Below are 27,668 nucleotides of genomic sequence, written 5' to 3'. Positions count from 1 at the left end.
TCATGAACCCTAATTTCACTTACCTCCCACCCCCTCCATTTCCTCTCCCCAAAAGAAAATTTTAAAAAAAATCAAACCAAAGCAAAGCAAGCAAACAAACAAACAAAAATAAGAACAAAACTAAACTAAAAAACCTCTTCACTTCTTTGTCTTTCCTGCCTCTCCAACACCTCTTCATTCATCCTGATGGCATTGGGAGTGGTGTGGCGCATAGTATACCCTTTTGTCCAATCAACTTTACTAGCAAAAGTTGCTTGCAGTGAGTCACTGGTCTGGTCCAAGGCCTCTGGTTTGTGGTACACCATCAACACTGGATCCTCACTGAAACTCCTCTGGGATCCCGCGGCCTCCTCAAATCATGGAGGTCCTGTGGGTATTGTCCCACAGGACCAGTAGCTTCATGAACTCTAGCAGGTCCTAGGTGGGGCAGGTATTAGGGTGAGCCAACCTGAGGCTGGGCTGTGGGCCTGGGTGATAGCTGAGCTGGTCAGTCCAGGCCTCTGAGGTCACCGTCCTCAGGTGAGGGGGTGGAGTCAGCTCTCCTGTGAGGGTCAAGGCCAGCTCTCTTGCTGCAGTGTTCAGTGAGAGGCAGAGCTAGCTTTCCTGGGGCCAGCCAAGTATGGGACCTGCTCATCCTGACCCTCTAATTCCATCCCACATGGTTCCTATTATCCTCCTTCCACCGTGAGGTGACATGGGCCACAGACATCAACACAGAACCCAGCTGCAGCTGAACCATGGACCCAGACATGGCCCTCAGCAGCAGCTCAGGCCCTTTGATCTTGATAATTCTATGGGATTTGTTTTAAATATTGACTTCTGTCTGTCTGTTTTATGGTCTTTTCAGATGAGGCTGGCCGTGTTCCGCGTGGTCCGGCTATAGACGTCACTTCATTTTCAAATACCAACTCTTGGCTATACTTAACGGTTGCGTCTGCCTTTATGTTTCCTCTTTCATGTATTGATTCCTTCCTCCTCCTTTCCCCGAGCTGCTTTATTGCTGCTTCATCTGGCCTTCTGAGTTGAGCTCTTTGCCAAGGTTTTGATTTTCTGAATCTTTGCTTGAAGGATCAGGTTTTAAAGTGTGTACCAGCAGAAGAAAAAAAAACAAAAAACAAAAAACAAAAAACAAACCTGTTGACAGAACAGCCCAAAGGGCAGACACTTATAGGATGAACTGGATCCCAGGAGGCAGGTGCCCTGGAGTCCGGGCCAAGTCTCACTCAGATTCTCTGAGTTCCACAGGCACATGTTGCCCTTCTCAGGGCCCTGCTCTCCATCCGGGGCAGCTGGAGTTCATGAACAACTGCAGAAGGTGAGCTTCACCTCAGCAGCCTTGTCTTCCGGGAGACATGCTTGACACCCCTCTTTTGTCTTAACCCCAGAAAAACATGTTCACTATAAAAATCTATGTGGTCAAATTTCCTTCTGGAAGATGGAGCCAATAATCAATGGTGGCAATGTCCTAGCTGAGAGATGAGACTTCAGGAATCAAGGCCAGACGTACAGACAGTCCCATAGCAAGATAGTGGAGTGGACAGATTGGCTAGCCATGTAAACTTTGACACTGGCTCACCCAGCAAATCACTTTTTCCTATAAGGAGAGGATCATATAGATTCCTCACTTCCTTGGGCTGTTGAGGGCTAGAAGTGTTAACCTTTTTAAAATCCTTGCAAGAACCTTGTGTTTTATAATTTCTTTGCATGTGTTCTTTGCTTGAAGTTGTCATTCTTAGGTGGGAACCTGGGGTCAGAGACGAGGTGAGAGATGCTGTCCAAATTGGTAGAGATGCTCCCACGACTGATAGAGATGCCCCGCACCAAGGCAGGCCTTGACTTTGGCTATCTCACAGACTGGCTACTGACATCTCAGCCCTGTGCTGGGTGTCTGACATCATCACAGTTCTTCGTCACTGATTCTGTGAAGAAGACTGGGGATGAGGAGGCCTTGGGCTGGGGTAGCGCTGAGCTGAGGTGTCTGCCCTGACACAGTCCTGGTGGGCCCCAAGCCAGTTGTCCCCCTTCTTCCACCAGGTCTCAGTTTTCCATCTGCAAAATGGCAAGAACAGCCCCAGAGCTCCTCTTGAGTCTCCTCTTGGACAGGAGTGGAGGGGCCTGCAGGGACTCCCAAGACCATTGTGTCTCCAGCAGAACAGCTTCTTTCTTTAACCTTGTGCCCTTCTGACCTTGGGGTACAAAGATTTGACTTGGAGCTCTGACTTTGCTGAGAGGCATGGGAAACCTAATAGGGCAAAGCTCTTCAATCGCCTCAGGTTCTGCAAGCTGGGCTGTTTGGTTTCGCCTTGGCCTTCCTTGAGAGGATTGCCTGGGTGCAATTTATGCCAAGGATGAAGGACTCCCAGAGTTAATCCTGGGGTGTTTGCTCAATTCCAACATCAGGTAAAGACACCTGAGCCAGGGTACTCAGCCCAAAGCCATGGAGGTGATGTGCAGAGGCAGTGAGGGGACTCCTTTGGGGGGGCTGTCTGGGGTTCTTAAAGTTCTGGAAGGTTGGTGGACTGTGAGATGAGGCACTCTTATGGATGGTCACGGACTGATGATACTAGAAGGGCTAGCGTCATCTCTCAGGACATGCTCCTGCTCTCGTGCTACACAGTGGCTTGGGTCTTTGGAGGACAGTGGTCAGTGGTGGCTCTCCTCTGAGCGCCATTGGATGGGCTGGGCTCAGAGTCCTTACTGGTATACTGCTGGGTTTCAGGAGGGACTGCATGATCAGCAGTCACTCATCTTCCCGCCCATGGGCCGGCCCCTTCCCTCAGGGTCCAGTAACCACAGAACACGGTACTTTCCCGAGGTCTGGTTTCCATGTCTTATCAGCAATCTTCCTGTCATCTATAACATACATGCAAGAGGGTTTGAAGAGCCACAGGCCTTGCTCCTTCCTGAAGGGACACAGACAGGGACATAGTTGTTTTTTCCTTGCTTATGGAATTCTGCTACCTTGAGATTCCTTTCCATGAGCCTCTTGGATGTTTGCTTACCCCATGGACTTACTCACAAAATGCCTACTATGTGCCACAAGACACCTGCTCTGTCATGGGTCCCCGTGAGACCTGAGCCATTTGCTCTCCTTCTTCCACTTAAGGTCTGTTTTGTGTCTCCAAAATGTCAACGTGGGCTGGCCAGCAAGAGCGGTCAGCGGTCAGCGCTTTCCTTGCATGGATTCTCGAGCAGGCGCTAAATAGATTCCTACCTCTCTAGCAGAGTGGTGGTGATGGGCCGGAAGCCTTCCCTGCCCTCAAAGGTCTGCAAGTCTCCACCTGAGTGTCAGGGCCTTGGCCTCTATGTACCAGCTGCATGGAAATATTGGCTTGGGGAGAAGTGCCCTGTATGTTCATTGAATAAAGGAACGACTTTGGATCTTGGGAGGGAAAATGCAATACAAGGCCAGGAATAGAGCTGGAGGATATGAGGTGCTCCCACCACAGGCTATTGGGAATGTAAGAGGGACATGTGTGAGCCTGTCTTAAAGCAATGGCAGGAGCCTGTATGTGGCTGGAGGAGAACAGATCAGAAGCAACAGGGCGGAGCTGGAGCAGTCTAAGTCAGAAGTACACAGCCTGGTACATGGCACTGCCATTGTCCCACCTCCCTGAGGGGTTCTGATTTCTCAGAGATAGAGCACAGTTCTAGCTTCGTACTTGCCAAGTACAGCCAGGGGAGCTGGTGTGGAGTATGTGTGTGTGTGTGCATGCGCGCATGTGTCTGTCTGTGGTGTTCGAGCATGTACAAATGACATGGGGAGTAGGACATGCTGGAGTTCAGCATCCAGAAGTGACAAATGTGTAGGATGTCCAGGGAGCTGTGGCCGAGCATCAGGCTGCAGAGATGCTCACCCTGTGATCTGTTGCTTTGATTCTTCAGGCCGAGACTTGGCAAGCACGACCCTCCCAGGGTACCCTCCGCACGTCCCCCCCGCTGGACAGGGCAGCTACTCTGCACCGACGCTGACAGGGATGGTTCCTGGTGAGTTTGCACTGTCTGCATCTCCACAGCAGGCAGCAGATGGGGTTGCTGTGGGAGGGCACTCTCTGCCCCAGAGCAGCCCAGGTGACTCCATGCTTCTGAGAAATCAACCTGAATAAGTCAGCAGAGGTTGACTCAGCCTCTTTTGCAGCTGGGTCTACAGTGGGGCCAGCCTAGCAGTGGCTGCACTGTGGAGGACATCAGAGGGTGGGTCCTCATCTGACACTTAAAAAGTCCCCGGTCAGCCACACTGGGCGCCAGAACCCAGACAGGTATAGGGCCAGCTGGTTGGGGTCCCCCTAGCTTTTCTCCCCGCCCCCAACTTCTTTATTCCTCAATCTGTGTCACATGAGTCCCTCTTGGTGGTCTTATCCCTTGAGCATGAGCACAGTGTGTTTTCAAGACAGATAGGTTGTTGACTACTGAGTTCACCACTTGAACTATACTGAACACCATTAAAACTTAATAACCTGTCTCTCCACCCATGAAGTGTCAGTTTTGACACCATTCCTTAAAGGATGTCCTCTGTTTCCCCCCTCCTCATCCATCCCATGGGCCAGGGTGAGTCCACAGAACCGAGGGGCTCCTTCCTCCACACCAGAGGCCCACACAGATGGAGCTGAGCTTTCTCTGGCTCTACCCCAGGGCTGTCCTCCTGAAGATGCCCTAATGGCCTGCTTGTGAACCCCTGATGGTGAGGACTTGAGTAAAAGGTATATAAGGCTTCACAGGTGTGTGTGTGTGTGTGTGTGTGTGTGTGTGTGTGTGTGGCTTCACATGGCAACAAGTGGAGCAGGTTAGGGCACAGGCAAGTGGGGTTTCCTGCACTGTACACCTGGCAGAGAATATCAAGGAGCCCCAGGGTTCAAAATTCCATTCTAGCCTAGTCGTGTGCACAGCGTTTTTAACAAGGTAGGAGGATGGAGCATATTTCATTTAACGGTTTGTTAGCTTGATTTATGCCTTTTAAATATGAGACATATGGGAAATGGCCTCCGTGAACGCTCTTGTCCTGGGCCTTGCCAACACTGGGGAGGCCTGCCAGGTTGCAATGCAAATACTTTGCCTGTCCTGCTGCAAGGATGGCCCTGTGGCGGATGCCAGAGGAATGCAGTGCACAGGCTAACAGAGGAAGTGGAGCATGCATCTCCACCACCATACTCTTGGGCTCCTCATTTTCCAGCCTCTAGCAGTTGGGGTCACAGTCTGCACTCAAGACGGCTTTTGACTTTATATATCAACAGGCTAACTTCTTTCTCTTGTGCTTATACAGAACAACTCTGTCAGATCGGGGTTGTAACCCCATTTCTCTGGATGTCTGGGACCCAAAGAAGTTAGTAGACTTCATGTCGTAGCTAATGAGCTTGGCCCTGGCAAATGGGTTCTCTAAGTCCCAACCCTGGCTTTTCAGAAGGGGATTGCTGAAGTGACCCTGGGTCCTGGTCCTGATTAGACCTGGTGAAAGTGAGACCACCCCTTGATGGTCCTCCCAGAAAACTTTCCCTTCCCCCAGAGAACAAGTTAGGAGAAGCAGCCGAACCTTTTCTGGTTATCCAAACAAAGCGGCCCTTGGACCCTGTCATCCCTCAAGCCCCAACTACCAGGCCCCACATACAAATGGCTATGGGCCTGGCAGAGGCCCCAGCAGGACAGGGGTACCTTCTCATCCAGTAGGGATGGCAGCAGGAGTCACAGAGCCATACAAGAGCACAATCGCCAGTCCGCTGCAATGGGAACACAGGTTCTAGGCCTCCATTCCCCGCCACAGTGCACAGGACTGAAGGGAAGAACACAAGAATTACCGTTGGGGAGCCTGAAGCTCAAGGACCCTGAATTCTTCCTTCTCCATGTCTCTCTCGCTGCTTCCTGACCTTTCTCCTCTTCCTCCTGACTGGCTCTGATGCCAGATCAAGACAGCTTAGTTCTTGCTCCTCAGTGTCCTAACCGCTGTCGTGTCCTGTTTCTACGTTGTCTCCACACCTGTTTCCTGGGTGGCCTGTGTCCCCAGCACAGAGGACCCTGCCTTTCAGCAGAACAGTGATCTAGTCTTCCCCATGCATTGCCAAGGTGTGGCCCTAGCTTGCTTTGTGGGCCCTTCTTCCAACCCTCCCTGTCCCCAGTCACTCATCTATTTCATTCCCTATCCTTGGCTGCACCACTTTCCACCTGCCTGTTGCGATCCAGCCTCCCTCTCCAGGTCTGAGCACAAATGTCACTGCCCACAAGCTGGGGCCAGTGTTCTGTGCTCCATCAGCTAAGTGGTGCACACCGCTCTCACTGGAGCCTTCTTAGCATTGGGCACGTCATAGCACCAAGCGGGTTCTAGGTACTTTGAGTGTTGGCCAGGGACAGAGGCAGGGCAAAGCAGAAAACCCTGCGCTTTAATTTCCTGTGACAAGTAGAAGAAAACTCCAAATGCAGTGCTCGTGATAATGGGAGCATTCTCTCTCATCTCTGTAACAAGTGTGAAGTCAGCATCACCAGGCCAAAACGCTGGTGCTGGGAATCCCTGGGAAGGAAGTGGCTGTTCCTCAACTCAACTCGCTGGAGCTGCATCACCCCAAGGCCCAGTCTCCACGTCACCCTCTCCTCTCAAATGAGGGCACCCCAGCACTCAGGGCCCGTGTGAGCAATCCAGGTCATTCATAGCTCAAGTTCCCAACTTCTCCACATCTGCCAACTTGTCTTGGCACTCACAGGTTTCACCCTCCAGGTTCTAGGGACCAGGACAAGACTACTCCGTGATCTGCTTGAGGGCTTTGATCTTACATTTGTCCAGATTTCTGCTGCTTAACCTCTCAGGATTCTAAGTCTTTGAGGTATTTACTGATGGGATCCAGTTATCACAGCCCTGGAGAGCCTGTTGGCATGTTCTGAGAAACAGTTGACAGGACTCCCGGGAAGCTGTTATCTGGTTTCCCAGCACTGAGGTGGCCACCCTGGGATGGATGTTTTCGCTGTGGGAATCTGTCTCCCGTACTTGCCATGGGCCTGCAGTGCAATCGGCAGGGAAACTGGAAACCCTATGGCTCTCCGCCTCCGTGGGCTTTAGGAAACGTACGGCTGTTGCTGCCTCCCACATATAAGTGGAATCTTCCATTTATAACATTTTTGCTTTCAGGACACACACAAGAGCAACTGCCTCTAGGGTACATGCAGGCAGTTGAACTGTGGGGTGTGAAAAAATGGGGCTAGCGTGTTCTGTGTTGAGTGGCAGCTTGTTGGCATGCCCTGCTTTCTGGCCCTGCTGCCGCTGCAGTGCTATCTGCCCCTCCTGCTCCAGGGCGTTCTCACGTCAGCAGAACATGGCACCCAGCTTCTCTGAGGTGCCTGTAGATTCCCTTCCTGCAGCCCTTTGCACTGAAGAAAGCAAAGCCCGCACATTATATCAGCTTAGGGTGGAGACAGTTTTCAGATTTTATTTTCATCAAGTCTCAGCAAATACCAAAAGTTTTGCACCAAAGATTCCACAGTGTCTTGATCGGTGAGTAAGTACCAATGCTGCCTGGAGATATTTGTGCAACCTCACCGATATTGACATGGCATTTGGAACTCTTCAGTGCCCTGGGCTGCGGGGAAGGGAGTCCGCTACCCTTTGGCTTTAGTGAGTCTGAAAAGAAGGTAAACATCTTTGAGAGTCACTCAAGGGATCAGGGACTCCCTCCCCAGCCCCTTGTGTTACTCCAGCTTTGTAGCTTTAGGCAAAAGTACCAGCAGGGCTGACGGTGTCCTCATCTTCCCCAGGCTGTAGCAGATGCAGAAAGTGATTGACAGGAGCAATGTGCAACAAGGAGCATGGCCAGTCCCTGTGGTCCCTAGGCTCCCTATGGTCTTTATAGTCCCTAGGGTCCTGGACACACTAGTAGTCAAGGATTGGGAAAATTACTTCTAGAAGCCTTGCCATTAAGTTGCACTGTGATAGTTTGTGGTCTCTTGAGGAGGTGGTAGGTGAGGAAAAGGGACAGAAGGAGCATCTGGAACCAGAGGGGAAGTGTAGGCAAGCTGCAAGAGGACAGGAGCTGACTGTGAGGGACCTGCAGCACCTGGGCTTTCTCAGCTTCTCTCCTCCTGGCCCATTCACACTTCCTGTTACCCTCCGCAGAGAAGCCTTCTCCAGTAACTCAAGTCTATTCATCTCCTGTTGCACCCAGTGGCCTAAAACATTGGAAATGTTCTCTCCCAGTTCTTGAAGTCAGAAGCCCAAACAGTCTAATTGTGCTAATGTCAAGGTGTTGAGTTCCTTCTGGGTACTCAGATTTCTTCTGTTCTCTAGCTTGTGGATGCTGCAAGCATCCTTTGGCTTGTGACCCCATTGTTTCATATTTAAAGTTGGCAGTGTTGGGCCTCATCACACGGGTGGGCGCTGCCTCCTCTCTCTCCAGGCCTCCCTCTCTGTCCTGTTAGAAGGGGTCCTGTGCTTACTCAGGTCTGTGTAGAGGCCTTTCCCACAAGTAGGACAGAACCCAGTGAAACCCAATAACTGAACAAGTTTAGAAAAGGCCCACAGAGGCTAGCCAGCAAAGGCTTGCAGACTCCAGCACTGAAGGGAGGCTGAACCATTGCCCTCTGGGTGCTTCTCTAGAGAAGGGCTTTTGCTCTTCCTGTGCGTGCGTGCGTGCGTGTGTGTGCATGCGTGCGTGTGTGTGCATGCGTGCGTGCGTGCGTGCGTGCGTGCGTGCGTGTGTGTGTGTGTGTGTGTGTGTGTGTGTGTCCCCACTTTTTCCTTGAGCTCTCATCTTCTTCTGGAACTCTGGCTTGGGCTGGGCCCCAGAGCACACCTGTTGCTTGTTTCTGACTCTTTGCTGCCCTCTTGTGGTCTCCAGTCATTCTGCCATGCTAGGAATGGACTGAACCCAGACACAAACAGGAGGAAGCCACAGGTGGTCCATTCTCTGATCCATGTTGCTATTCTTCAGGCATTTCCTAAGAAACACTAAGTGCTGGTTCAGGGTCCAGTGTGGCATTTAAGACCCATTTGCTGCCCTCAGGGAGCTCACAGTCTAATTTGGGAGACAGATTTTTTAAAAAAAATCATCCAATGTGCTGTGTTATATGCATATGGCATCCAGATGACTCGGTCAGTAAAATACCTGTGTTTGAGCATGAAGACTTGAGTTCAATCCTCTGGACCCACATTAAAAAATCCAGGCATAGTGGCGCACATTTGTCATTCCAGCTTTAGGATGGCAGAGACAGAAGATCCCAGAGACCTTCCTGTCAGCTTGCTTATTTGGGTGAGCTCTAGACCAGTGGGAGACCTGTCAAGACAACAAGGTGACATTGCCTCCTGAGGAGTGGCCCGAAGTTGTGCTGTGGCCTCCACGTGTATCCACATGAGTGTGCAACCTTGACAGACAGACAGACAGACGAGAGATAAATTCCAGGAATGTATACAGTACTCAGGAAGTCAGGGGAAGGGATTGTTGAGTTGACTGGGGCAATGGGATAAAGTAGAGGCAATCAGGGGAGCTGTCTCAGAGATCACTTGAGCAGAAGCTTGAAGACTGGATTTGCCATTCAGAAATGCCAATACTGGGTCAGGGACCAGTACTGTCATCTAAGAGGCACAGAGGGACCAGGAAGCATGGGAACCTGGGAGGATCTGGGCCTGCAGCTCTGGGGGAAGAGGAGAAGAGCAGGAGAGGCAGGCGGGGCCTGATGAAAGGGCCTGAGCTGGCACCATTGTCACACTCTTGAGCATCAGGGTGTGAGGCGGTGTTCTGCTGCACATGTCTGGAAGGCTTCTGTGTCCTCCCAACTAGCTCAGTCCTATGTGAGTAAATCCACTGAGGTGTCTCTGGCCTTGGGGAGAAATCATCAGCCCTCACAGGATTTCTGAGGTCTTGCTGCAGTTGGGGGAAGGTGCTGCAAGAAGGGCCCCTGGGACTGAGAACCCTGCCTGAGCAGAGGACACCTGGGTTCTGATCCCAGTATCCAGACTGTCAGCCACTAATAGGAGGGCTTTGTGCATGATCCTAGGGCTTCCTGCTCCTAAAATGGGAGGCAGTGGGTGGGGAAACAGGACTAAATGCACTCTAAAGACTTTCCTAGTCTTGCCACTCCAGGCTGATGTCCACACTAATATCACCTGGCCAGCCTAGGGAGCTCTGGAGTTCCCCCATCTTACTCTAAGTGGGCATTAAATGCTTCCAGGTTCTCTTCATATTTGAAGCTATGAAGTTATAGAGGCCCCCCCCTACCTCCTCCAGGCAGCAGTGTGACTTAGAAAGGACCTCCAGGGATTGCTGAAGGAAGAAGGCCAAGGATTGCAGATCTTACTTAGCCCTTCCACATTTCCACTGGAAAGGTCCCCAAAACTGCCTTGCAGGCCAGGACTACCTCTCAGGACTGCCACACCTAGAATGGGTTCCCAAAAGCTTGGGAATCTGGAACCTTAGGGCGAGCTAATAACCTTCTCTCCATCATCGTAAGCTAAGTCCCTTCCAGAAGCATAAAGGTGGAGAGGCAGCATATTCCAGGCCCCAGCAGGTGCTGGAGTCTGTTCACACAGGTCAATCAGAAAAAAGTTCCTGGCTGAGAAAGATGATATCCTTGGTCTGCCAGGAAGAGGAACACTTGGCCACACAAGGGAAACTTGGGGCTGATAGATGAGGAAACCCTATCATGGGTGCTTCTCTGGATCGCAGTCAATGGCTCCCAGGACTCTGGCTCCTCTGATGGTGGTGGTTGACCCAAGGCTCCAGTCATGTTGTATATGAAGCTGCGTTGAGATTCTGACCAAGTTTCCACCAAAGGCCTGTGTTTCCTTACTTTTCTTTTTCTATGATGAGGCACCATGACCAAGGAAGCTTATGAAACAAAAGCATTTAATCGGAGGCTTGCTTGCAGTTTTTGAGTATTAGTCCCATTATCATCTTGGCAGAGAACATAGTACAGGCAGCAGGTGGGCCCTAGAGAAGTAGCAAGCGCTCACATCTGATCCACAAACTTCAGGCAGAGAGAGGGGAGGGGCTGCCATTTGTTTTTGAAACCTCCAAGTCACCTCCAACAGGCCATACCTCCAGATCCTTCCCACTAACTGGGGAACAAGTGTCCAAATATAAGAGCCTATGGGTGCCATTCTGGTCCAGCCACCATAGCCCCTCCTTGAAAACAGTACAGTGACGAGGCTGTAGTGGCTTTGTAGATTAAAAGGTTACAGTCTGGATTCGCTTTAGAAGGAATGTTTGTGGGAACCCTGCACATTGGATACATAAGGGGCAGGTTGAGCCTGATGCCTTCAAGGCCCTCCCATGCTGAGGGGTTGGAGCACTTGTTGGAGGAGCATGGGAGGTGCATGGAGTTCTAAGGAAGATGGATGGGCCATCAGCTTCTAGGTCCTGATGATCAAGACAGATCCTGATCAGAGATTAGACATGAATCCCGAACTGAGGAAGGATTGCCATGCCTAGATCCTGGTCCACAGTCAGTACAGAGCAGACGGACCCCAGGCCTAGGACTCAAGGCTGTCCTTCTGTGAATGCCTCCAGTCCCACTGCTCGACAAAAGGCCAGCCAAAAGCACCGTGGCAGTTTGCTCTGGTTACCTCCCTGAGTCCTTCCTGGGGGCAAATGAGGAAGAGCAGATACAGGCCTGACTTGGCAGGGGCTGAATGGGGTAGAAGAGGTTGCAGTCATAGGCGGAGGCAGGCCAGACAGCACCCACCACCACTCTATTGCCCTTGCCTAGGACTGCTCATGCCGGAGAGCCCAGGGGCTCACACTAGCCTTTGCCCACTGGACATCAGCGACCTGACCCTTTAATAAGACTGAGGACCCCCACTCACTCCTGAGACTGGAGATCCTGCAGGTTGCTCACCCTGGATGTCCCATGAGACTGTCAGGAGAGGTACCGGGTCCCAGACAGGCCCTGTGCAAAAGGCCTATTCCCTTTTCAGGACTTTACAAGTTTGATGCCTGGGAGGGGGAAACATACTTTGCCTCTGAAGTTATAAAAGGAAACTGGCAAGCTAGCATTAATAAATGTTATGTGAAATGTCTGCATATTGCAACATTAACTTTTATTAACTATTACATTAAAGCTCATAAAAATTTCATCACACTTGAAAACAATTTTAGGTTAGATTGTCTCACTTTGTAAAAGTTCCCAAGTACACACCATGATTGCTAAGAAATCATAGATAATAATCACTCACATTGCCCATGGTCAAATGGTTTCAAAAGCAAGAATGTGGATATAAGCTTTTTGTCACTTTAGAGCAGAAAGTAATAGTATGCTGTTCTTATTGTGCTATAGGATGGAAGGGGTCTTCTCAGGATGGTACTCAGGTGCCCGGGGAGGAGGAACTTGGGACAGACCTGATTTTCTGTTGAACCCCATTGACCACAATGAATAAAGGCAAGGCCTTCAGATGATGAGGTGTTGGCAGCCTTCAACTCCTTCCTTCAGTTTATTGACCATCTACATAGGATCCTAAGGACACCTTGTCAGGCAAGTCATTTAGGGCCTAGAAAGGAACAAGTGTGCTGTCATAGAAGCCCAGGGGTTTATCCTGTCCACAGGGTACCCGCTGGGAGGGTGGGGCAGGGGCATGAGCTTTCACAAAGGGTGATGTAAGATGGGGAACTCACCACGGCCCACATTCAAAAGTAGGGAAGTGAGAAGCCAGCTATATCCTTCAGAGGTGTCTGTGCCACTGTTCTCAACTGGGAGGGACCTAGCAAGGAGTTCTCACCTGGAGACATGTGCTAGTCAGTGAGGGGAGGGGAATGAGCAAACACAGGGCTAGAACATGATGAGCCACGCATTGCCCTGTATGCACTGGGGCCCTTCTGGCCTACGGTTTGCCTCTTTGGCTTGCTGGAATCCACAACCCCCCCCCTCTGTTTCCCAGACCTTGTTGTCAGCTATCAGGTCCTTAGCTGGAGCAGCCACCACCTCTGTCTCACAGCTCCTAAGGCATTTGTCTCCAGAGCCTGGAGCCTACAGAAGCAGTAGGGTCCCTTCTCGGCCTTTTGGCTAAGATCAAGTGTAGAAGCAACAGAAGTCGGTAAGGTGAGGTCTTTGCCCTCCGAGGGAAGAGTGTTCTCAAATGTTACCAAATCCCCCACTTCTACCACCCACCCCCAACCTTCGCGGGCGTTGACCATCCAGAGACGTGACACATACTTGTTACCGAGAGCCCGTTGTGAGAACAGAATGTTCACCCTAGTTCAGAAGCAAGTCAATAGCTCTGATGTATCTTGTTTGGACTCACGCCATAGGTGATCTGGGAGCAGCCAGGCTGAGTGAGGTCTAGAAGTCCTATCTCAAGTTCAGCCAGCCTTGATGCCCCTGAAGACAAGAGGGTGTGGAGCCTGTTTGATAGGCACTGGACCCAGAAGAGGAATATGACTTCCCTGGTGCTCTCCTGAGAAGCCAGACAGCCTTCCTGACCCACAGTTCCCTCCTGGGACAGCTGGAGTCCTTCTTGCTGGGTTACTAGGGGACTGCACTTCAGATTCTGAGACATTCCTTTCTCCCTCCCTTTCTATCTGCCAATGCTGAGTCTATCCTAGGCTAACCAACAGTTACTCTTTAGAGATATCTATTTGTCATTAAGGGCCTCAATTCCCCTGTGTGCACCCCAGGGCCTTGCCCATAGTTAGCTCAACCCCAGGCCACCAACCTACGATCTGCCTTCTTGGAGCAGTTGGGACTATGTGCCCCTGTCTCCTGATAGCTTCTGGAGTTAGACCCAGCCTGGAGCTCCTCTTGGAGGAGGGACTATGCCCAGGCCCAACACAGTAGATGTCTGAGAGACATAGGTCAAACTTAAGTACTACGCTCACTGCTTCCTGACTTGCCTGGCCCAAGTGAAGTCCAGGCACAGGGTCCAGGGTGCATTTAAGCAGGGTTGTGCTCCACTTAAACGCTGTCCTACCCTTTCTAGTATGTGCTCTGGCTGCTCTCCGGAAGATACTGAGACAATGGCCCTTGTTACCCTCTGTTTGAGCTATTTATTTTTTTCACTTTTCCCTCCTTCCCCTCCCGGGGGACTCGCCTCCTCGCCCTCATCCCTCATGTTTTCCCTTTCACTTGACTGTCACTCTCATTGTCCTCCTGGGGCCTGGAAGGCAGGGTGACAGGCAAGAGGAGCCCAACCAGGCCGGGGGAGGCTGGAAATATAGTCATTAATGGGAGCTGGGAAGCCCAGATGTCCTCCCTGAATGCGGGTAATTTGTTTTTAATGAAAAACCACGCGGTGACCCTGAACAAATGAATTTTCTTTATAAGGAGTCTATGTGCAGAGGCACAAATAAAGGACTTAAGGGCGACTTAAAGCCAGGCTGGAGAGGAAGGAAGGAAGAGGTAACGGGGTGGGGTGGGGGGGAAGCTCGAGAGAGAAATGAAAGATTTTAAAATGACAACTGCCTCCTCCTATTCTTTTGCCTAAAGAACATCCCAGCTCAGATACGCTTTGGGGACTGTCCTGCCAGACCAGAGTGCAGGACAGCGGGGGGGGGGGGGGGCATCTTGAGACATTTTTCACCCAAGGGCTACAAACATGACCTCCTATTTGCCCAGAGCTTCTGGTCTCCAAATGTTGGCCCCAGTTTACAGATATGAGAACTGAGACCCAGCAGAAAGGGCTGCTCTAGAGTCACACAGCAAGTGGCCATTCTGGATGACAAGGGAAGGAAGGGCTCCCCCTCTTGCAGTTTGACTCTTCACTCTGTCTAGAAGCGGCTCTCCGTGGGGCACGGCAGAAGCATTGTGGCCAGGGATGATCTGGCACAAGCGAGACTCATGTCCGTCCTGACGGGCCTGGACTGAACTAAATGCACTGAGATTTGGGGGAATGTCCCACTTTTTAAAGAACATTAGATAAAGATTCATATAGAGAGAATATGCAGAAATGAGACTTGGGGGATAAAAAAAAAAAACTGATTGACACAAAAATTCTGTGTCTGACTTTCACGACTCAGGAGCCTTTCACCTCCCAGGCTCTTTTATAAGCAGGTCATGGTGGGAGGGGCAGCCATGTGGGCACTGCCTCTAGAGGGGCTGCAGCTAGGGGCCCTGCCCATGGTAGGCAAGTCCACCCTGTTAGAGGAACATGGCAGGGGGCTGAAGCAGGCCTGGGTTGGGGAGTGCAGATGGGGTCATGCTAACACATACCTGTCAGGGTCCAGAGAGGCCTTCCTGCAGTCAACAGCAACTTCACCCTCCATCATGGAAAGAGAGGCCTGGAGTCCCAAGCTAAGGACGAGAGAGGCTGTGGGCAGAGTCACAGAGAAGGAAAAGGAAGAGTCAGCCTGCTTTCCTGTCCCCATCACCTCAGTCCTCCCCTGAAGCAAGGAAAGGAAGCACCCGCCTCCCACCCTCACACAGACTTGGCATTTCTAGAAAGGTCCCAGGCACCAGCGCTTCTAATGAGTTTTTTCACCACTCACCCTCCATCATGCTCCTGCTGGGGTCTGTGGGCCTGGTCAGCTCCCTGCTCTGACCCAGTGGATACAGATGGTGTCTCCCCTCCCCCATACCAGGCCGGCAAAGTAGAGCCTGGAACGTAAGGCTTTGTGTGTGTGTGTGTGTGTGTGTGTGTGTGTGTGTGTGTGTGTGTGAGTGAGTGTGAGTGTATGAGAGTGTGTGTCCGTGTCCGTGTGTGTGTGGGGGGGGGGTCCTGCTCCCTCCAGCTCAGCTTTTCACCCTAGTGGGGTAGCTGGACAAAATAAAATGATGTGTTCTTCCTCTGGGTCCAGTCCCTCTAGAAATGGTAACCCAACCAGAAAATCGGGTAAACAGAAAACTCAGACCATGACCCGTGGCCTGCAGTCACTAAGTCCGTATTCTGGGTTAGGTCTTGGCTGAGTCTGTGCTTCCCTAGACACCAGAAGCAGACCTTCCTCTGAGCAGGCTTCCTGAATTTATGTTTCACCAACTTCCCAGGTGGCTTTCAGTCACACCATGCTGGCCGGAAAGCCCCATCACACAATAAGAGGACTGCCAACATCCCTTGCAGTGCCGAACACACAACTACCCAGCCCTTGTGAGGCTCCTGGCATGGCCACACCCCTCCCCACTCCAGCGGGATCTGGGATCGTCCCAGACAGCAGTGACTCTTTGAATGCATCCTAGAGCATCCTTCCAGAATGCACTTCCAACCAAAATGATCACTAGAAACATGGGCAAGTTGCTGTTTCTACAGTGGACAATTACAAACACCAGGCAAGGTTGCCAGTTGGCAAGAAAATTCCGGAAATGGCTTGGCTTTATTACACTGCCACTGAGCCAGCTGGGTGGGGTCCGCATTTATGAGCTAGCTTCTGGCTGCCTTCCTTCACTCACACTCATTTGTTCCCTCGTTCATTCATCAGGTAGTCACAGGCTCATCTGTGTGGCTGAGCCTGGTTCACAGCGGGCACAGACATGGCCGTATGACTCTGAAGCCCTAAGAGCTTCAGGGAGAAGTGGCCCTGTTTCATGTTCAGAATGGAAGGAAGCCAACTTGAACATGGTGTTTGGGAGTGGTTTTGCTGGAATGATAGGCCCAGGAGGCAAAGAGGATACAAAGGGCAAGGTTTGAGGGATACAACAGCTGGAGGCTGGCCTGCCCACAGGGATACATGCCAGTCCCATCCATGATGGACCTCCCCAGGAAGGCTCAGAGGCACCTGCAAAGCTCAGTCCTGAAGCAGGGGCTGACCCGTGTGTACAAACAGGGGGCTGGTATTTAGGAGCAGGGAGGAGCAAGGGAGGTACCCTGAATGGCTGCCTGCTTTGGAAATTTCTATGCATTTGTAATAACAAAATTACCATAATTTGCTCGTTAACGCAGCTAGATCAGTCAAGCATTGTTCCTTCGCAGGCGGGCTGGGAGGTGTGCGCCTCTCTGCACACTCCGCACACCCCAGCCAGCCTGCCAGCCCGTTGGAGCACTGGAAATTAGCATGCAAATGGTCCTAATTCGGTGGGCGAGCTGTCAGGCAGGCCTCTCCGGCCTCGTCTGTGTGAAGGCCCTGACAGCCCAGCTCCAGAGCTGGGCCCACCCTCCTTGCTCCAGCCAGGAGGAGCTCTGAGGGGCACCTCCAGACTGACAGCTTGGCGGCCTCCCTCCCTCTGCTAGCGCCATCAGGCCTGGCGGCAGACTCCCTAGGGAGCAAGCAGGGCCTGCCACCATGCTGGCCCTGAGGCAGGCTAGCGGATGGGCTGGGGGGAGGCTGGCCCATGCTCAGGCCCACCAGCCTGGCTGGCTTGGACATATGGGGCAATGTGAGAAGGGAAAGGTGTCCCCTGACTCAGGATCCAGTCCTAGCCGCTGGGCTCCAAGTGATCCCATGGGACTCTGGGAGTACCTCCTCTATGTGCATATGGAATGAAGGTGGTTCAACTCCTGATTCCAGGATTTCTGGGCTTAGAGGGAGTTCTGCTTCTATCCAGGCTTACAGTAGACTCCTTCTCAGTGGCACCATCTTTTTGTTCTTGTGAGGAGGTTAAGGCCTTGCAGGTAGAGGTAGTGAAATTCACTGTCCCTGCGTCGACTCCTTCCACCTCTTAGCCCCTGGCCTTTCACTGTGCATCTTGAGGTCAGGTGGGTACTACCCCATTTCATGGAAGATAGAGCTGGGGCATGCTTCCCCCTTGTGACTCAAAGCCCTAGGATAGAGCCCTGTAGTCTCACAATTGAGGTGAAGGCTGACTGTTGTCAGGCTAGCTTTGAACTCCTGAACATTCCTATTTCGGTTTTTTTGTTTGTTTGTTTGTTTTGTTTTGTTTTGTGGTGCTAGTGGGTAGACCCCAAGATAAACACTAAATCATGGGACCACACTCAGAGCTCCTTGAAAAGAAAACTCAGATCACCCTCTACAGGGCATGTGACCCCCATGGCTTATTCCAGTTTCCCAGGGTGGCTCTCAGGCTGTTTCTGTCCCTTCTCCTGAGTAGACAGACCTCCTTGCCAGGACCCAGAGTTTGGATCTTAGTTCCCAAATCACCCTGCCAGTCACCTGGCTGTTCTTGTCATTCCTAGGCTAGAAATGGCACCAGATGCCCTGGAACTGGAGTTACAGACAGTTGTGAGATGCCATGTGACTACGAGACTGAGGCCGGTCCTCTGGAAAAGCAGTCGGTGCTCTTGGTGACTGAGCCATCTCTCTAGCTCTCCCTGGGCCTTTTTAAACCTTCTGGTAAATGAAGAGGAAGAGAGTCCCTAAGGAATTCAAAGCCCTGGCAGCAGGTCATGAGCTGGAACTCATGCTACATCACAAGGTTGCTTCATACTCAGCACAGAGCCCGGCACAAGGTGCATGCTCGTGGCATGTTTAAGCCACTTTGAATAGCCTGCAGATCCACTTGGGAGACAGCAGGGCTTGGCCACGGATGTTCAGTGCCTGGGGCAGCATTTCTACTCCCGACCACTCTCCTCCCCCACTTAATTCTGGTTGGATGTTGGGGGGGGGGGTCATGGGAAGAAACTGGTGGGACCTTGGGCTCTGTATACCAACCTCTCATATCATGCCAACCACAGAACCCCTGGATCTATGGCAACATCTCAGGGGCACATCTGTTTCCAACCCAAAGGTTGCTGGGAACTTCTGAAATTCCCTAAATGAGTTGGGAATGAGGCTTGCCAATTTAATTTCCTTTGCAGAAAGGGTTGCAGGGCTCCCCCTAGTGGACAAGTGAGATGCCTCACTCCCTACACTACTGTATGTGGTGGTATAACACACACACACACACACACACACACACACACAGTTTACTGAGTTTCCACATCTATTGTCTGCCAGAATCCTTACCACAACCTTACACTGTTCTTGTCATAAGCTCAACAAGAGAACAGGGATAGCCAAACACAGCCTGGGGTAGACCAGAGTACTTTCCATCTATCCAGCAGCCCACCACCACGCTTGTTCTTAGATTTGGCTAGTTACCATCTGCTTGCATGGTGTGTGGCCTGGCACTCCCCAGCCTTGTGGCATAAGGGGTCAGAGGCTCTCACACTTGGGAAAGATCAGTCTTGCATTGAATGTTTCTGATGGCTTCCCCACATCTCCTCACTACCACCGTTGCTCCTTCAGACCTTTATTTTATTTTATTTCATTGAGACAGGGTGTGATGAAAATGGCCCCCATAGGTTCATAGGGAATGGCGCCATTTGAAACGATTAGGACGTGTGGACTTGCTGGAATAGGTATGGCCTTGTTGGAGGAAGTGTGTCACTGGGGGGGGGGCTGCTTTGAGGTTTCAGAAGCTCAAGCCAGGCCAAGTCTCTCGGACTGCTCCTGCTGCCTCCCAATCCTCAGCTCCTCTCCAGGACCACGTCTGCCTGCATGCCACTTTGTTTCCTGCCATGATGACAATGGACTAACCCTCTGAACATAAGCCAGCGCCAGTTAAATGTTTTCTTTATAAAAGCTGCTATGGTCATGGTGTCTCTTCACAGCAATAGAAGCCCTAAGATACCAGGCACTGGCCTGCCAAAGCTTGTTATGCAGATCAGGCTGGCCTTGAACTCACAGAGACCCATCTGCCTGTCTCTGCCTCCCAAGTACTGGGATTAAAGGTGTGAGCCACTGCTCCATCTTCCAAGCCACTTCTAATAGCAGCTCCAGTGACCCCAAGCAAGGCCATATTCTCCTTTGAAGTGTGGACGCCAGAGTCCTTCCGTGACTCTGGAGCCACTCTCCCTCATCCCTTCCGTCACCCTACTTACCTCCTCGCTCCTCTGCACACACTCCCACCTTAGAACATTCTCTTTCCTCTGCTCTTCCCACCATATGTAGTTGGCTCTCACATCCCTTTTAGTCACAGGGAAGGCATCACTATCCATCCTGTCTAAAATCTCATTTCCCCTCTGCATTTTCTATTCTATTCCTACTTTGTGTCTCCTCCTTGCGCAGCCCTGTCTAGCACACTGTGCGTTCTACATCTACGCTCTGCCTTTACTGTGTGAGTGTCACTCTGAGTGAAGCTCCAAAGCTCCAGGTCAGCAGTATGATCTGCTCAGGTACCCGCTCTGGAATATGAACAAAGGGGTGAAATGGTGGCCTTGTTTAATACTGGCCTCAAGGTGGGCACCTGTCAGGTCTCCCCAGAACACTTGAGGGGCTCTCCACCTCCTCTGCTTTTTTTTTTTTTTCTCCTGGGAAATATCTCCATTTTTCTCCCTTTGGTCACCAAGATATCTCTCCTTCCCTGCCCTCCCTTCCTCCAAAGCTGCTTCAGGCAAGTCTGTGGGGTAAGTCACAGGGGACACACAGGTGAAGTGTCAGTAGCATTTAAGAAAGAATAGGCCTCAAGAATGCAAGATGGTTCAGAGCATCAAGGCGCCTGCTGCCAAGGCTGATAACTTGAGTTCAACCCCTGGAACCCACATGCTAGAAGGAGAAAACAAACTCCCTGAAGTCTCCCAACTTCAACATGTACACAAATACATGCATACATATATACATATACATCATACTCACACACACACACACACACACACACACTAAACAGGACAGCCAACTTCAAGGTGGACCTACTCACTGTTTTCCTGGGGATACTGAGGCCCAGGCTGGGTTTTTTAGAGTGGAGACAGGACTATGACAGGTACCTGCATGTGTTCTAACCAGGATGGTACAAATTCAGTTGCCTTCACAGTGCCTGAACCTTACCATACACTCTGAAGAATGGCAGCCCCAAAGTGTGGCTGGAGGCCTCCTACACAAAAAGTCCTTCTTGGTGGTGAGCCTGACAGGGATAGCCTTCTTAGCGATTGGCCACTAAGGAGCCCATTTCAGAAGTCTAGACTCTTTGGCCTCAAAGGATGCTGGGCAACTCTACAGTATTGGCCAGCATAACTCCAGCTCCATTGCACATAGCCAAGAGGACATCTACTGAGCAGAAGGTGGCCAACTCTGCAGCTTGCTAACTCAGGAATCTGTTTCCAAGAACTCTGAGCTGGAGGCCAGCCCTGACCTTCTCTCTCTCTCTCTCTCTCTCTCTCTCTCTCTCTCTCTCTCTCTCTCTCTCTCTCTCTCTCTTTCTCTCTTTCTCCGAGTTTTAAAACTCACTTGATATATCCCAATAGCTGCCTAGCTGCCTCCACTCAGGTTCAAATAAGCTAGACTAATGGGGTTTTTGTTGTTGTTTTATTTTGTTTGTTTGTTGTTGAGACAATGTTGTTGAGACAATGTTTTACTCTGTAGCACTAGTTGACCTGGAACTCACAAAGATTCACCTGCTTCTGCCTCCTGAGTGCTGGGATTAAAGATAACTCAGTCTGGGGTGTGTACTGTGATCAAAGTTTCAGAGCTCTGTGGATGACTATACAGCCTGTGCTGAGCATCCAGGCTTGAGCCCACCCCCTGGGGCAGTTCTGCAGGGGGATCCAGATAGCAGAGTCTAAGAATGGAATTATTGACACAGTGAGGAAGGGTGAACAGCAAGAAGTGGGTGTATCCAACACCCTCCTTTAAGAAGGAAACCCCAAGGGATTGTGCAAGGATGTAGCACTGTAGAAAAGGAGGTTGTGAGTCCAGCATGGGAAGGATGGGAACCTTGAAATCCCTTCTTGCAAGGAGAGAACCAGGAGAGCCACAGCTGGAAGGCTCCGAAGGACCTGATCTCTGACTTCCTTTTTAACCCTGACTCTGAGGAAAGACATAGGCCTCCCCTCACCCCTATTCCAAGTCCCAGCTTGTGTCTAGTACCTGTCGCAGCACACTGGTCCCCAGCCACCTCAGAGGAAGGTAATTTATGTGTGTTCAGCCCTCTCCTGCAGACTGCGGGCTCTCCGTGGGCAGGAACCGTATCTGATTCATCTCTACTTCCCAGTCCTACCCCTGCATGCCAGGGGGTTGGGGGGGGGCAGGAAAGGTGTGCAAAATTGAGTGTGTTCCTCCGGTGGGGCTCTGGGCTTTGGAGTTCCCAGCCCACAGTGAAGCCACACATTGCAGTAGTAATTGCAGAGGTAAATCTTGTCTGGTCTCCTCGCAAACACTTGGGGAGGCATTCCATAAATATGTCAGCGGCAGCATTAAAATTTGATGGCAGGCAGTGCAGGTCGGGACTAGCACTGTGACTTCCCAGCAAGGTATGACACCTTCACCTCCATCTCATCAGTCAGCCCAGATGCTTAGGGAAAGCCCAGCCTCACCAGCAGAGGGGACTGCTGGCTTCCAGACCCAAGGCTGCCCTGGGGGACTGCCAGGTCAAGGCCACAGGGCTGGCAGTGCACTGGCACCAGGCTGAATGGAATCTCTATAGACCCTGGGAATGTGCTGGGACATTATAGGGACTCTGACTTGGAGTGGCCTAGGACAATTTCTTGAGACTGGGAGCTGGTGATAGGGATCAGAATTTTGGTGATAGGGATCATGGATAAGGTCTTTACAGTCAGCCTAAAGGAAATGGTCTATTTTCAAAACATAAACAAATAAATGAGGTTGGAATATCACTAAAAACCGAAGAGTCATTGGTCCAGGGTCCAGATCTGGCAGTATTCCCCAGGGCCAGAAATCCCAGACACCAATCTCATCTTGCATCTATCTACCTTACTGCGTCCACTGTGGGGGAAACTGAGGCAAGCTGGAAGAGACACGTGATGAGGAGCCCTGTCCAAGTTTGAGGCTTTCCTTACAATCAAGAATTTTAGGCACTTGTTGAAATGTGAGAGAAACATCTGAAATGTATTTTAATCTACATTTTGTTAATTCTTTGAAAATTTAATACTTATAAAGTATTTGATCATATATATCCCCTCTTCCCTCCTAACTCCTCCCAGAGCCACCCTCCACTCCTCACCCCTTTGCAACTTCATGTCTTCTTTTTGTTTTTAAAACCCACCCAATCCAATTTGTCTACTCATAAATGTGGGGGCATCTACCAGAGCAGGGCAGACCCACCAGGGGCCATACCCTTCGAGAAAACCAACTATTCTGCCAGAAGTGGTCAGCAATCTATCTCCTCCATAGGGGTGGGGGCCCCTATGCCTCTCCCCACTTCCTGTTAGAATGCTGACTGGCTTGGTCTTGTGCGGGTCCTGTGCAGGCAGCCACAGCTGCCATAAGTTCAGGGTGCAGGGGTCCTGTCATATCCAGAAGACGTTGTTTTGCTCCAGGCCCCCCTGACCTCTGGCTCTTAGAATCTTTCTGTCCCCTCTCTTGAGATGGTCACTGAGCCTTGGAGGGATGGAATGTGGTGCAGATGTCTCATTTGTGGCTCAATACTCCACAGACATTCCTTTCCTGTACTTTGAACACTTGCGGTTTTTTGTGTTAACCATATGGAGAATTAAAATCCTCACCGTGTCCATTTTTCAATCACCAAGTTTCACATCAAACAGCCCCTTACATTTGCAGCACACTTTTTAATTCACAAAGAACTTGCAAGTGTGTCAATATTACTTGGTCCCATGAGTGCTGGGATGACAACAGGGTAGCACCTCAGATTCAGTTACATTGACTTTTCCAATGCCATTCAAATAGGTGCCAGTAGGCTTTGGCCAGGCCTGGTGGTGGCCTCCCAATTATTAACAGTGAGGCAGCCACTGTGCTCTTAGACTGTGCAGAAAACTGGACACACCTTTCTGTCATTAATGCTGAACCCATGCTGCAGCTCAGAGCTGCCCCTGTTCCCAAGTTTGCCAGCCCGGGTCCAGTTCCTGCAACCCCCGTGATGCAGCCTTGAGAGAAAAGAGGGGTGTGGCCCGTTGTTCACCAGGTGTGTACACCACCCTGGAGAAAAACAAAACAAAAACAACAACAAACCAAATGCCTGGGTTCAGTAGTTATGGAGATTGATGTTCAAGATGGGACCACCATCTCGATGGTCTGAGCCTGTGGCAGGGGTGGGGTGTGTACTGAGGTAAATACGGTAAATAGCAACATAGTAAATAAGGAAGCAGAGAGAGGAAAGGACCAGTTGTCCACCCTCAGAGAGTTAGAGGTCTCCTATAGTCCATTCCACAGTCCCTCTCAGGAGCACCACTCTGGGTGCCAAGTCTTTATTTAACTAATACATGGGCTCTTAGGGGAGGAGACATCCAACATCCTGCTGCACTGGCTTCGTGACTGTGAGGAGACAGGGCTCCCTCCATGCTTTCTGATGCTTCAGAATGTTGTCTGGACTGGCAGGTGGACAGGGATGAGGTTCCAGTGTCCTCTGAGGCCCAGACAACAGCCACTTCCTGGCTCTTAGTCCAGATTATTTTCAGCTTCCATGCCGCTCCTTAATCTACTTTGCCTTCTGCTGGCATCCGTGTGACTTTGATACAAAAGTTCTCACAGCTCTGGGACCTGGGCTCATTCTGCCGAGAATCTTGACCTTGGGGAGAAAGGCCACTGTGAAAGGTAAATGAGACAGACTTGCTGAAATAAACTAGTGTGTGGACCTATTGGTAAAGATGTAGATAAGTTTCCCTAAGTTTGTGTCTGGGTTCAGTCTTGGGACTTTAAGGGTCAGATGAACCATTTGACTCTTTCCAACTCTTGATCTGCCCTGAGTGTGTTCTCACAGTGAATACACATGAGTCCAGCATGGACCTGTGACATCATTAGATGTCCATGGATATGTGGGTAGGTTTTCTTGATACCTACTATAGTTTAGATCTGGAAGGATTCCCTAAGACCCTAGTGTTAAAGGCCCCAGCCTGGGCCATTGACACGTAGTAGAAACTGCAAGAGGTGTGGGCCTATGGGAGTTCTTAAGTCATTGGGATACTGAGGGGGGTTCTAGGCACAGATCTTTCCTCTGTCTCCTTTCCATTTCCTAGCTGTGAGGTGAGCAGCTCTGCTCTGTCATGTCTCCCCTGTGATAGGCCTCTCCATTACAAACTTCAAACCAATGGGTTTTGAAACCTCAAAACTGTGAGCCTGTTTCTTCTTCAAGTTAGTTGTCTTAAGTCTTTGTTAGAGTGAGTGAGAGACCACACCGCAGCGTCATTCCATTCCATCTGAGCTGTGGAACCTGGGGCCTGGAAGCGTAAGCCTGAGCACGGGGGGAGGGGGGGGACTCCTAGGAATATTTTGTGACCACTGCAGGCCACAATTAATGCTCACAGTCAGCATTGACGATATGGACAGGGCTCTTTGTTAGGGCTATAGGGATCTGTTGGTTGCCAGAATCAGCCTTGAGGGCCCACAGACTCAGTGGCAGGGAAGACCAAAACAGTTCACAGTGACCCTGAGTCTGGCCAGAAAGTACAGTGATGAACCTAGGGCTGGGGACTCTGGGGACAGAGGAAGAACTCTCTCAATAGGGAGGGCTTCCTGAAGGAGATGGCATTTGAGCTGGGTCTCAATGAGTTGGGCATAGGACATGAAGCTGAAAGGAAGGCAGAGCTTGGTTGAAGAAAATGGCACATTCAGATGGAAATGGAACATGCATGGGGAATGGCAGGGGGTGGCAACTGGAACATGGCGTGTGGCTGGGGGCAGAGAAGTGTGGCTGGAAGGCCCACTGTAAGCAGATCCTTAAGGACCTTGATCAGCCTACACAAGGCAGCTTGGGAGTTCATCCTCTTAAGTGGGAAGCCTGTGGATACATCCTGCTGAGGTATGGTGGGCTCCGGGCCCCCTACCCCACATTCATACCCATAAAAATCTGGTGATATCTGACACCATATGTATTGTCTTGCCCATTGTTTGCTTAAATTGGGGCATAATGGATCAGAGTTTTGGAATGAGGCTGCAACAAGAAAGCAGATTTACACGAGATCAGAACTGTTTAAAGTTTGCCACAGCATAAGTTTCAAATGGTAATGCCTACTGGGACAAGCATGGCAAAGTAAAAGAAGAAACAGGCCTTGGGGGACTAGACAACAGACCTACATTGCTTGGTCTATGGCTAATGCGCATTTATGCCTTTGAAACTTAGAGTTATTCATCAGTCTATGCCAATGTCAATAGCACTGTCCAGCTCAAGGCTCCATTCTTGCATCCAATGGACCATCATGGGGTCCAGTCTGGCTGTCCCATGGCCTGAGTTGGAGGTGTAGCCATGAGTCCCTGGGGAATCTGCATGTTTTTAAGTGTAGACATAGGAAGCAGAGCCCAAGAAAAAAGAAAAAACAAACACCCAGGGCCAGGAAGGTCATTGGCTGCCTGCAACTGCCCAGCACTGCTCTGGACCACCAGCAACAGAAGAGTCCATTGTGCATTCTCTCCTCATGCCCACCCTCTCTCTCGGTTTTTCTCTTCCCTCAGCATTTCTGAAGGAAAGCCAGAGCCTGTAGGAGAAGAGGTTTTTCCCAGTGGTGGATCGATGGGCCCCATGCAGGGCTGTCTGGGTTGACATGCTGACCTTTCCTGAGCCTGGGTTTTTGCCTCCCTGTTGGGAGCGCGAGCCCAGGAAGGTCTTACTGTGGAGAGGGAGGGCGAGTATGCATTGGCCTGTGAAGGGTCAGGCTACAGGCTGAATTCAGGGAAGACAGGAAAGAGTAACCTCTTGGAAGTCATTTGCATGCATGCCACCTTCACAGATGAGAAAACTGAGACTTAGTTGTTTATTGGTCGCTCAGGAAGACTTTGACAGGGCTATGTCAAACACACACATATGCAGACAAACACACCTATGCATATGTTGTGCATATTGCTGTATATCCATCCACACATGTCTATGCATATGTGTACATATCCTGTTTATATGTAATGTGTGTATTAAATAACATAATAATGCATAGGCTGGCTGTGTCTGTATCAGGTCCTCATTTTGATCACTGTGGTCACCGACAGTTCCCAGCTGCAACAACAGCCTAGGTAATTGCTGATCCCTGATCCACCACCTGTCACATGATTCTACAAGACTACTGGGAGGAGCTTAGGTAACCTTAGCCCCTTTTAGACCTCTTCTCTTCTTACCTCCTCCTCCTCCACATATATTTTCTCTCTGAGCCCAGCTTGACTCCTTCAGAAACAGAAGTTGACTGTGAAGTCACTTTGAAAGACTTTCCATATGTTAATTGCAGCCGGCCAAGGTCTGGAGCGGAGGTGGGAGCCCACCATCTGCAGACAGGTCGGCCCCCAGCGAGCTCGCAAATCCCCATCATCTGGCAGGTGTCGTTTTGGGTTAATTAAGAGCTATGCTGAGCCTGTTTGCCTGTCACTTCTGAGAATTTTAGGAAACTTTGACTTTCTCGCCATCTCCGGGTTTTGAGTGAAGGAGAAAAATGAAAACATCTAAGATGTTGGAGCCCCAGGTTTCCCAGGCAGCTGCATCAGCCCCCTCTACGCTTAATTCGTGAGAGTTTCACTTTCGGTTTTGATGCATCTGCATTTGGAAGGCTGTGATGGTTGGGGGAAACCCACATCTTTCTAAATGCTTTGTTTTCTTTTTGGCTTTGGTTTTTGTTTGTTTATTTTTGACAGTACTGGGATCCCAATCTAGGCATTGCCATGCCAGCAGACTAGACCTCCCACCCTTAGCCCTCTTACTTTCTGTTTGAGACAGACTCTCACTATGTTGCACAGACAGGCCTTGAAGTCTCTCTGTGATGCAGAACCTGAACTTGTCATCTCTTGCTTCTCAGCCTCCAGAGTGGCTGGGATGACAGGCCTGCCCCAGCAGGCTCTAATTGTAGTCACATTCCTTAAACTTCTAAGAGAAGAACCCTTCCCCAACTTAGTCTGCTTCATGACTTCAATGGGATTCTGGTGGCCAACAGTAGCCTCCTCAGTGACCAGAGCCTGGGTTATAACTGTTAACCTGGGAGCATATGATATTATATCCACACAGCTAGGTTCTCAGACTAAGGT

The 27,668-nt window shown here is 50.7% G+C and overlaps 1 protein-coding gene across 2 annotated transcripts in view; it reads left to right on the top strand.

Annotated features, from left to right (window-relative positions):
* Pax5 (paired box 5) overlaps nt 1-27,668 on the top strand; it is a 178,385-nt gene that overhangs the window by 130,808 nt on the left and 19,909 nt on the right. For both annotated transcript variants that reach the window (XM_051187702.1, XM_051187703.1), the window contains exon 8: nt 3,886-3,987. In XM_051187702.1, the coding sequence (XP_051043659.1) occupies nt 3,886-3,987 (102 nt within the window). The remainder of the gene's footprint in view (nt 1-3,885; nt 3,988-27,668) is intronic.

Source organism: Phodopus roborovskii, unplaced genomic scaffold (assembly GCF_943737965.1).
Source record: "Phodopus roborovskii unplaced genomic scaffold, PHOROB, whole genome shotgun sequence".
Lineage (NCBI taxonomy): Eukaryota > Metazoa > Chordata > Mammalia > Rodentia > Cricetidae > Phodopus > Phodopus roborovskii.
This window is presented reverse-complemented; position numbering and strand designations above follow the sequence as displayed.